At 32.9% G+C, this 12439-nt stretch overlaps 2 protein-coding genes across 2 annotated transcripts in view; one reads left to right on the top strand and one right to left on the bottom strand.

The window, feature by feature from the left end:
- LOC108742586 (protein disulfide-isomerase A5) overlaps window positions 1–1216 on the top strand; it is an 18409-nt gene extending 17193 nt beyond the window's left edge. The window contains exon 9 of the mRNA XM_025977026.1: window positions 767–1216. Coding sequence (XP_025832811.1) covers window positions 767–1026 — 260 coding nt within the window. The 3' untranslated portion in view covers window positions 1027–1216. The remainder of the gene's footprint in view (window positions 1–766) is intronic.
- Window positions 1217–5341: 4125 nt separating this feature from the next.
- Window positions 5342–9606, bottom strand: LOC108740327 (short neuropeptide F). The gene is made up of 3 exons (XM_025977035.1): window positions 9558–9606; window positions 7130–7275; window positions 5342–5598 (listed from the first exon to the last, which is right to left on the bottom strand). Exons 1-3 carry the CDS (start codon window positions 9604–9606, stop codon window positions 5557–5559), a joined length of 237 nt encoding a protein of 78 aa, XP_025832820.1. The 3' UTR covers window positions 5342–5556.
- Between the last annotated feature and the right edge of the window lie 2833 nt (window positions 9607–12439).

Raw genomic sequence — 12439 nt, 5'->3', positions numbered from 1 at the left:
CTGAAATGTAAATATTGAACATCATTTTCATAATAATCAGTTACTAATTAAAATATTTTTCATCCTGAAAAAAAAAATTTTTATATGCACCCCTACTCATACCTACTCTGATCGACGCATGGTCAACGACTGCTGACAATTCCATCTGCAGCCTGCCCTGCCCTATCTATTTCGACCATGCGACTCCTACGGTCGCAGTTAGAACTGAGCATTTTACTGCGACAAAAAATCGTATTGATGTGGCCTTCTATGTGTCTGTATTCTTTGATTCAACTATGGCAACTTCTTTCTGTATTTTTAATATGTAAATGTAGCATTGTACTACAGATGGCGTTTACAGCGCCATTTGTCGTATTTTCTAAAACGCGCTGTTAAGACAGCAGGTAAAAGTTGGTCTGTATTCTGTCGAAGCTGCTAGCGACTCGCTGATGAGATCCAAAAAGATCGAAATCGCGATCCGCGTCTGGATGTTTCGACAGAATACAGACCACTTCGAATTATTTTATACGATTACTTTATTTCATAAATTGCTACTTTTATAACTGATATAATATTTCATTTAATATATATACTTATGTATTTTTAAAATCATTTTACAACACCTTGGGTTTTACACAGGTTTATTAACTTATTTTAGCTCCAGTTTTAATTAGTATAATTCTTATTTTTATGATCAGGTGGTTCTTAGTTCTTAGTTTCCTATAATACATATTTTGGATTGATTAGTATTACAACTATGTTTATGAAATAATCGGTATATTTCAAGGGTGTTCACATTGTAAAACGGCAAAACCAGAGTTCGCTAAAGCTGCAGAAAAGTTACATAAAGAAGGAGTGTCTTGTCAATTTGGTTTGGTAGATTGTACAGAAAATCCAGAACTGACTGACGAATATAACATATCTGGTTACCCAACTATTAAATTATTTAAAAATGGAAAATTCGTGAAGAATTATACTGGAAAACGAACTGAAGATGAATTTAGGAAGTTTGTACAAGTTGTCAATTTAATTAAAGATGAATTATAAACTGTCGCATGGCCACATTCCATAATTATTTCTTATTTACACACTATTTATTTATACAAATGAATTTACGTATATTTACAGTTTGTTGTTTTTGATATTGTAATTTATGATGATGCTTTAGTACTTGAGTTTTACCTCTTTTATTGTAAATGAAAATTTGATCTGAGTAATAAAAAGTGTTTATAAGTCATGCATTTTATTTTAATTTCTTTTAAAAAATAGTGCTGTGCGATGATGTTTAATAGCGCATAAGANCATACAGAAATTGTTAGAAAAGAACTGTTTCGTGAGAATTTTCGAAGGAGCGGGGGTTCAAAAACGACTTCATTGACGTTTCTGCTTTGTCTTGGTTATGATTTTATCTTCAGTAGGTTACATAACTATATGTATTTATATTTTCAAAATAATTTTATTAATAACTTTAAATAACTTAAAAAGAAAAACAAACGATTCACGAAAACGGCATTTTATTCGAAAAATATTTATAAGGTCGTAAAGTTGCCTTCACATATATATACTCACGGTGACCACCCATTAGAATATTTCGGAAACTATTTCGATTCGAATTTTGAAAATTTGGACAGTAGCTATTTTACACTAAAAACGCTGGATTAACAATATTCTCAGGAAAGGAAGCGATACCCTCAAGCTTCCCGTCCGTACTTTCAATGGGTTATTAATATACAGGGTGTTAAATATTTAGTGAGGAATTTGGTTAACTTCAAACAATCACAAGTCAATTTTATCAAATGGAACACCCTGTATATATTTTTATAACCTTATACATAATTTTATTGTCTTTCGAATGGTACTATGGATTCTTAATGTCAATTATTCAATGTAATTTTTATGAAGAACGAAAAATGAAAATACCTATTCAAATTGAGATGAATTTTAAGAAATCAATTGCAATATGGTAGACTACAGATAGCAATATTAAAAAAAGTAAATAAACAGTAAGTAAAATAAATAATACCCGATAATAATTAAAATTATTAGTTTAATACTTCGAGCAGGGTGCTCCATTTATAATAACGAAGTTGGTGTCAACTTTCGGTATAACCGGAAGTGCTACATAAATGCCTTTATTTTAATTGAGGAGAGCGTACCCAATAACACTTGTCCAAATTTTCAAAATTCGAATCGAAATAGTTTCCGAAATATTCTAATGGGTGGTCACCGTGAGACACCCTGTATATGTATATGAGACATTCGTTTATAACACATACTAAACTTGATGGACACATTTTCGATTTCGCTGAAGTTTTCTTTATGGGTTCTATGTCAAAAGAAAAATACGTGTTCGAGGATTTTTTTTGTTTTTCAATATTTTGGGGAATAGAAGTGATCAAAAATTTAAGAATTTTGTGATTTTAAGCTTGAAGAATCATTTTCAAAAATTTGTAACTCCGGTTATATTTGAGCTAGAAACTTCATTTCGTTTTCTTTTTAAATCTAAAAGAATGAATATTATATATAGAAGAAATTATGAGTGCTGTCAACACAGACCAAAGTAGTATTACGTAGTTAGTATCAGCAATTTCATATGCTGAAGTGTACGATGTGTTGCATACCTGTTTACAAACAATTCCTTTAAATTTAATTTTTCAAAGAATTTTTAACACAAAGAAAGTGATTAAACAAATTGTTCACAAAAGGGAATTTCGACCACTCTAAGCAATGGTGCTAACAGTTTCGAGCTCACAGTGACTGATAGGGGGTAAGAACTAGTTTTAATGAAAAAATTGTATTATAATCGTATTCTACGTCAAATTTTCTATCAAAAACGTGTTTTTAATTGGAGAAATTATTAATACTAATGGCAAAAAATTAATTTATCTTCCTCGCATCGTTTTAGTCTGTCGTATATATATAATTATTCTATTTTTCTTATAAAACGATAATAAAAAAGCATTTTTAGCAATGTTTTTTTACTAATTTTTTTATTAAATCAATTAATCAAAAATCACTTAAAGCTTTTGAAAGTTATGAAACCAGATTGACAAAATGTGTTTAAGACAGCGAGGGTTTTCAGTATTGCTTTTCTCTTAATAGTTAACCAAACACATGATGTATGAAGTGGATATACGGGTTTAATGTGATTGTAATATTTAAAGTAAGTCAATCACTGACTATAAGTAAATTATAAATTATCATGAGCATCGCAAAGAAGTGGGCGCAGGGCGGTGAGCTCTTTTCATTTCGCTTAAAAAAAGTTTACTTAAGTTTCATGTTATTATTTATTGCCCGATTTCTAATTTTTGGCGCACAGCTATGCGTATAAATTATGTAGTTTTTTCCAGGGTGGCGATCAAATAATTAAACAACTATGTTTTTTAACGTTTCTGTTTATTCAACCATCTTCAGACTTTTGAAGTGTTACTGGTTGTACATAGATATTAATTAACTTCCCATTAGGAAGTTATTGTAATTGGGTCGAAAAGTGAAATCGGAATTTTCATTATATTTCCACGTTTTAACATATTAGTAGCATGCTAGCCAATTTTTTTGATGGTGTGTGTACGTACGTACGTACGTACGTACGTACGTACGTACGTATGTACGTACGTTCGTATGTCAGCATTTTTTTCGTTTTCGATATCTCAAGAACGGATTGAGATATCGCCCTCAACCAAAATTTTTTCGAAAGATATTATCATAATGAAGATCTGAAAGAAATTTGAACGAAATCGGTCAAGCCGTTTTTTTTTTATAAAAAAAAAACGAATTAATTACAAACAATTTAATTAAAATACGTTCTAATCTAATCACAACAATGAAGTTACGGAATCAATAATAACTGTATTATCTAATGGGAAGTTAGTCGTATTAGCACCGACCAAAGTGTGCTCAGACCAATTTTTATTTATATTTGAATTCAGAACAGAGCGCTCTACGAAGCTTACTGTAGAGCGATCCTTTAGGCTAAAACGAATATAAAAACTTGACTAAGAAGTAGGTACATATGATGGGGGAAAATCGCATCAATGGTCTCGCGATTATGAGTTTTCATCGAAAAATTCACAGGGAAAATGGAAGACTTTAATATAAAAGCAGTCGATAAAAGCACATCCAAAGAGATATTTTTTTCTGGTAAGTAGGGAAGGATTAATACTTTAAAAAATTGTATTCATTTTACTTAAAATTCATATCCTCTATCTTCCATTTTGACCTCACCGCCCGGCCCATTCGTTGACAACGCCGTTCCAAATGACAAACAATTCTGATGTTATGTTCTTGAATGAGATTTTTTTTGTTTGTATTAATTCTTTTACTTGTAGCGATCTATATATCTTGTAAATAATTGAATTTGTTTTCTAAAATATATTTTCGTTCTAAATTTTTACTTTCAATTTTAACTTTGAACTCTTGAGCTTGCTTCATTACCTGGAACCCCTGCATTTACCCTGACTTTACCAACAATCTGGTTTCTCCCGCAATAACATAATAACATTCCATTCTATTTACTTCTAAGAATTTTTACTGTCTGTACCTGCACTTTCTGTCTTTCTTCTAAACTACCCTTCTTGTCAATCTTCAACAACTTTAACAATAAACACTCTTACATTCGAAGTTAGTTCTTCTAGTTCTTTTCCTTCAGTTACTTAGTAAATTTTCGTATACATTTATAAAACGTGCTGTTAAGACAACAGGTAAAAATTGGTCTGTGTTCTGTCGAAACTGTTTGCGACGCGCTGATGAGATCCAAAAAGATCGAAGATCCGCGTCTGGCAGTTTCGACAGAACACTGACCACTTCGAATTTGTTTGTTCGATTTTGGTAACGTGCCTATCACGTAGTGGTGAGCTACGCCGTGAATTCAGTTCAGCAAGTAGATATCCATCTATTTAAATGGAACTTGTTGAGCATAATGAATTCCACTAAATGTAGCATTGTACTACAGATGGCGTTTACTGCGCCATTTGTGGTATTTTATACATTGTTATTATTGCCATTTTTGTGGTTGTCTTCTCTATTGTTTCTACTACATCGTACTGTAAATAGTTTCTTCATCTTCTCCAGTACTTATTAAAAGCCTTGAAACGAATTCTGTGCTAGTGTTTTTTTTATTTCATCGCGCCATATTGTGTAGGTAGTACAAAACTAACGGAAAACACTACATACAGAAATTGTTAGAAAAGAACTGTTTCGTGAGAATTTTCGAAGGAGCGGGGGTTCAAAAACGACTTCATTGACGTTTCTGCTTTGTCTTGGTTATGATTTTATCTTCCAGTGTTAAGTTAAAGTTCTAAGGTTTTTATTATAAAAATCACAAAATGAAATCATCATGAGAAAAAACAATTTATTTGCACGACTTCCACGTAATATAGATACTTCACACTGTACTCACATGAAACATTATTAAAGATTCTTTAGACCTAAACAATACTGCATCTTTTTATACTGATATTATTTATATTTTTTACATTTAATTAAAAATAATCAATGAAACAACTATTTTTAACGTATTTAAACTAAAAACTCTTGATGAAATGAGACAGTGGAGGAGAAAGTAGTCCTCGTGTGGCTTTACTTGTTTTCCTGTTCCTGTGCTGACAGATAATCTGAAATCTAAAATAAAAAAACAAAGTATTAGAAAATAATCTAAATGAGAAAACGTCGTGGAAAACTAACTAACTAACGCTTTTGTTCATAGATGGTTTCAATCTCCTTCACCACCCACCATATTCTTCGGACTTAATCTCTAGTGATTTTCAATTATTCCGAAAAGTAAAAGGGCATGGAACTAAATTTCACGGTGACGACGCGGTTATGGCTGTCGTATTAGAGGAGTTTTTCGAGTCAAGAAACAGATTTTTTCGCAAGGGATAAAAAAGTTAAAAACGCGTTATTCTAAATTAATTGTATTAGTGGGAGATTATAAAGAAAAATAAAATATTTTTGTTTAACTTTTTGCATTTTTTTATAATGATTTTATTTTTTTTGATGCATCCTCGTAATAATAGTTTTTTTACAGTTTTGTCATCTTTCGCTAAGAATGTCTTTCCGTCTTGATTTATTTGACTTTCTAGATACCTAAAATCAGCCACTTCGTCTCTTTGATTCGTAATAGTACTTAATATTTATACTCCTGACGATGCTCAAGTAGCCGAAATGTACATTTATTATTTATAATAATTAATTCTTCTCTTTGTGTATTTTATTGATCAAGATTTTTCGACTAATTACTTTCTTAATTTAACTTGTAACGAATTATACTTTTGCATGATAAACACTTACTTAATTCATAAATATTGTTTTGGTTAACTTTGAATTAGTAGGAATAATAATATTAATTTGTTTAATTGTTTTTATTAGTTTTGAAAATAGTCTTTGATTAATATTAATAATATAACATCTCCTTTCCTATAAAAAGATAACGATAAAGACGCTTTTCAACACAATTCGTTAATATCATTTTGATTCTGCACTACTTGGGAACCTCCGCAAGCTATAAAACCATAAAAAGTCAGATAAGAAGGGACGGAAAGTGTAGTACGGATATAAAGCAGAAGATAGCGCAGGATCGAGTCGCATTCAATAAAAAGAAGTCACTTCTATGCTCCCAAACGCGGCGTTGTACGGGTGTGAAACATGGACGGTGGGCGCGGCGAAAATGAAAAGGTTAGAAGCGTTCGAAATATGGTGTTACAGGCGAATGATGAGGATACCGTGGATAGAGAACATATGACTCTATGGAGGTCAATAAAATGTAGGCAAGATAGGTTGGTAGGGCACCTTCTCAGGCGTGAAGGTCTAGTCAGAGACATATTAGAGGCAGAAATGGGAATTAGGAGGGATAATTAAGGATGTGTGTTGTTCTAGTTTTAGGGAAATGCGAAGATTAGCTCAGGATAGGAAAGTGTGGAGATGCGTATCCAACCAGTCTCTTGATGATGACTTGAGAATTCCCACACTATTCTTACTGCATAATCAGACAAAAAATTACACGTTTTCATATTATGTTTATGTACCCACTCGGATATTAATAATCTGTAAATGTCTTTCACAGTGAAGATGGTCAAAACATATTCGTAAGTCACACAAAAATTAGAATGATTTGTGAATCAATATACCAGCCATTTGGATTAATTAGATTTACCGGTAAAACGCTTGGGTCAGATCTTCTTCCAAATCGAAGTCGCAGAGATGGTGACCGATTTGATTTTCGCACTAACTGATGTCCTTCAAGTCGTTGTTCCAGTGCATCTTTTTGCAGAAGCAACTCATACAAGTCCCTGATGCTGTCTGAAATAAAAGATTCGTGATATTCTACTGTAACTCCGATAAACAATAAGCCAAAAAAATTCTTAACACCAAAAACCTTATCTTGTACAAGATCCATTTTATTATTTAATTTACTGTAATTGAGTATTTAAAAGAATTAACTAATTAATTACACACAGTAGATATTTAGTTTCATCATTAAGAACGTACCAACGTACTAGTTCATATATAGTTTAGGTGATTCGGTATTTTTATTGATGACTTCTTAGGTTTGTTTCATTAATATTTTGTTAGCTCCTGTCTATAAATACTACTTTGATGAAGTCTACATATCATTAAGGAGGTTTATTTAAGTTCTTATTCAATAAATATATATAGATCCTTCTTACGCTACTTTCAGATTGCTTAATTAATAGACGGAGTCTATCGCTGTGAAATAGAATAGGAAGCATCATCTTAATTTCGAAATACCTATTCACTGATATGCCACTCAATATAGGACGCAATTCATTTTCTCGTATTTTATGGCTGCCATTTTGGTTTTATAGGAACAAAAACTAGTTTGCATTAGCGAATTAATTTTTTGAATTAACTCTACTCACTACCAATAACCTCAAATTAATGAGAAAAAAGTCGTTGCTGCTGTCACTACCTCGCCGAGAATCGAACCAGGGCACCTGATTTTACGCACCAATACCAGTGGGTTCGATTCCCGGCGAGGAAGTGACAGCAAAAACAATTTTTCCTCATCAATTTGAGGTTGTTGGTAGTGGGTAAAGTTTAAATCTAGTTTGTGACCACTGGACGGTTTAAACAAATCGATACACATTTCGTCGATTGTACGATAGATGACGTTTACCGCGTCATTTGTGGTATATTATAAAACGTGCTGTTAAGACAGCAGGTAAAATTGGTCTATGTTTTGTCGTAACTGTCTGCGACGCGCTGATGAGTTTCAACAAGATCGAAATCACGATCCGCGTCTGGCAGTTTCGACAGAACACAGGCCGCTTCGCATTATTTTATTCGATTATGGTAACGTGCCTATCACGTTCAGGTTAAGCTACGCCGGGATTCGTTTCAGCAAGTAGATATCCATATGTTGAAATGAACCTTGTTGGAGCATACGCAATCCTAAAATGTAGCATCGTNAATTAAATTCCGTTTCAGCAAGGAAGTGTAAAAAAAAGAAATTTCCGGTGTTCACGTTTGGTACTGGCTTCTCCCTAAATTACCTCTGGTTCTGCTTATTTTGTAGCACATCGACCAAAAACGTTTAAATGCACAATTGGGTGGTTCTTGGATACGTCAAGCTCTAAGGGGTGCCAATCGTCAAATATTGAACATTTAAAATTATAAAAAGTTTATAAATAAACTGACATTTTTTTAAATACGCACAAGCCTTGGCCTTGCTTGCTATCAAAAAATAGCTTAGACCGGGGCTTGTTCGTTTTTGGAAAACCAAATTTACTTTTTAAAGTGCACTTATTTATTTATTACCTTACTCCCGTTATAATAAAACAAATAAGTTTTTTTATAGGAACTTTGATGTTAAATTAATATTTTTGGCATGGAATTTTTTATAATCAAATTTCTTATTAAAGAATATCAGTCGTAATTTTACAAAAAAGGAACCTACATCACGCTCATTAGTAATAGAATTATTCTTAACTGTCCTTAGTTTTTAAAACATTCTGATGAAATGCTAAAAAGTGTAATGAGTATTAATTAATTCGGAAAATATTGCTAAGAGGAGGTATGCTGCCTATATAAATAAATAGGTTAACTATTTTTTTATCAAATTCATTTTCTATAATTTTAATTCTTGTATAATAATGCCTCCAACTTGCTTGAGTTTGGAGTTAAGTGATTTGTCATTAAGACACAATTGGATACTTTCAATTTTTGTAGGGTTAATTCCGTGTATTATTGAATTAATGTTTGAATTAATTTTACCCGCCACGGATAACCTCAAATTAATAAGGAAAAACTGTTGCTACTGTCACTCCTTGCTCTACTCCTAAGCTACAAGGAGGTAGTGGGTAAAATTAATTCACAACTACACAACAATTAATTCCAGACTTTAATACCATTAAAAAAGGAAAACAAGAATATTTTCTCTGTGAAAATATGAAATCATTTACTTAATACTGCTTGACTGAAATAAATTAAAACGTATTTTTGATCAGACTTTTTTCACAAAACCCTTACGTTCAAAGTGCTTTGAAAAAGCCTAATTTGTATACATAAACTCGATCCTCCGAGAGATAAAAGTATCAGAACGCAAACGATGCGCTGTTTACTTTGCGACGAGGCAGAAGTAGAAACATCCTGCTTCCTGAGCATGCGCATCGTGTCACATGTTCCTTTTTCACAAAGGTAAGAGTACACACCGGGTATCCATTAAGGCTATCTTTAACGTTTATGTGTATAAAATTTTTAACAACATGGTATTATACAGTTATGAATCTGGTCATAATTTTTATTGGGGATTGACCAATCGTCTAAAGAATAACCTTTTTCATATGATACAAAACTTTTTAAATTACAACAAGATAATTAGTTTTAATTCAAAAAATATTAATTTACATAAGAACAAACGTAAAATTAACCTAGTTCATTTGCAAGGTCTTACATAAGTTACTACTTCATTTACGTACATAATTTAGAAAACCAAGAGGATTTTGAGAATTCATCAGAATTTATAAAGAATTGTAAAGATTTTAGTTTTTCAAATAGATTATACTATTGCTATCCTGATCTTTAATATTTTCTACACTTTTGCAATGTTTTAAACTTTTGATAACTCAGGATTCTGCATCATTTGACTGATGACANGGTTAACTTTGAATTAGTAGGAATAATAATATTAATTTGTTTAATTGTTTTTATTAGTTTTGAAAATAGTCTTTGATTAATATTAATAATATAACATCTCCTTTCCTATAAAAAGATAACGATAAAGACGCTTTTCAACACAATTCGTTAATATCATTTTGATTCTGCACTACTTGGGAACCTCCGCAAGCTATAAAACCATAAAAAGTCAGATAAGAAGGGACGGAAAGTGTAGTACGGATATAAAGCAGAAGATAGCGCAGGATCGAGTCGCATTCAATAAAAAGAAGTCACTTCTATGCTCCCAAACGCGGCGTTGTACGGGTGTGAAACATGGACGGTGGGCGCGGCGAAAATGAAAAGGTTAGAAGCGTTCGAAATATGGTGTTACAGGCGAATGATGAGGATACCGTGGATAGAGAACATATGACTCTATGGAGGTCAATAAAATGTAGGCAAGATAGGTTGGTAGGGCACCTTCTCAGGCGTGAAGGTCTAGTCAGAGACATATTAGAGGCAGAAATGGGAATTAGGAGGGATAATTAAGGATGTGTGTTGTTCTAGTTTTAGGGAAATGCGAAGATTAGCTCAGGATAGGAAAGTGTGGAGATGCGTATCCAACCAGTCTCTTGATGATGACTTGAGAATTCCCACACTATTCTTACTGCATAATCAGACAAAAAATTACACGTTTTCATATTATGTTTATGTACCCACTCGGATATTAATAATCTGTAAATGTCTTTCACAGTGAAGATGGTCAAAACATATTCGTAAGTCACACAAAAATTAGAATGATTTGTGAATCAATATACCAGCCATTTGGATTAATTAGATTTACCGGTAAAACGCTTGGGTCAGATCTTCTTCCAAATCGAAGTCGCAGAGATGGTGACCGATTTGATTTTCGCACTAACTGATGTCCTTCAAGTCGTTGTTCCAGTGCATCTTTTTGCAGAAGCAACTCATACAAGTCCCTGATGCTGTCTGAAATAAAAGATTCGTGATATTCTACTGTAACTCCGATAAACAATAAGCCAAAAAAATTCTTAACACCAAAAACCTTATCTTGTACAAGATCCATTTTATTATTTAATTTACTGTAATTGAGTATTTAAAAGAATTAACTAATTAATTACACACAGTAGATATTTAGTTTCATCATTAAGAACGTACCAACGTACTAGTTCATATATAGTTTAGGTGATTCGGTATTTTTATTGATGACTTCTTAGGTTTGTTTCATTAATATTTTGTTAGCTCCTGTCTATAAATACTACTTTGATGAAGTCTACATATCATTAAGGAGGTTTATTTAAGTTCTTATTCAATAAATATATATAGATCCTTCTTACGCTACTTTCAGATTGCTTAATTAATAGACGGAGTCTATCGCTGTGAAATAGAATAGGAAGCATCATCTTAATTTCGAAATACCTATTCACTGATATGCCACTCAATATAGGACGCAATTCATTTTCTCGTATTTTATGGCTGCCATTTTGGTTTTATAGGAACAAAAACTAGTTTGCATTAGCGAATTAATTTTTTGAATTAACTCTACTCACTACCAATAACCTCAAATTAATGAGAAAAAAGTCGTTGCTGCTGTCACTACCTCGCCGAGAATCGAACCAGGGCACCTGATTTTACGCACCAATACCAGTGGGTTCGATTCCCGGCGAGGAAGTGACAGCAAAAACAATTTTTCCTCATCAATTTGAGGTTGTTGGTAGTGGGTAAAGTTTAAATCTAGTTTGTGACCACTGGACGGTTTAAACAAATCGATACACATTTCGTCGATTGTACGATAGATGACGTTTACCGCGTCATTTGTGGTATATTATAAAACGTGCTGTTAAGACAGCAGGTAAAATTGGTCTATGTTTTGTCGTAACTGTCTGCGACGCGCTGATGAGTTTCAACAAGATCGAAATCACGATCCGCGTCTGGCAGTTTCGACAGAACACAGGCCGCTTCGCATTATTTTATTCGATTATGGTAACGTGCCTATCACGTTCAGGTTAAGCTACGCCGGGATTCGTTTCAGCAAGTAGATATCCATATGTTGAAATGAACCTTGTTGGAGCATACGCAATCCTAAAATGTAGCATCGTTCTACAGATGGCGTTTAGCGCGCCATTTGTGGTATTTTCTAAAACCCGCTGTTAAGACAGCAGGTAAAAGTCTGTCGGAGCTGTATGCGACGCGCTGATGAGATCCAAAAAGATCGAAATCGCGACCGTGTCTGGCAGTTTCGACAGAACACAGACCACTTCGAATTATTTTATTCGATTATGGTAACGTGGCTATCACGTAGTGGTGAACTACGTCGGGATTTCGTCTC

This window comes from Agrilus planipennis, unplaced genomic scaffold (assembly GCF_000699045.2).
Source record: "Agrilus planipennis isolate EAB-ADULT unplaced genomic scaffold, Apla_2.0 scaffold205, whole genome shotgun sequence".
Taxonomy (NCBI): Eukaryota; Metazoa; Arthropoda; class Insecta; order Coleoptera; family Buprestidae; genus Agrilus; species Agrilus planipennis.
Note: the sequence above shows the minus strand (reverse complement) of the source record. Positions and strands in the feature narration are given on the sequence as shown.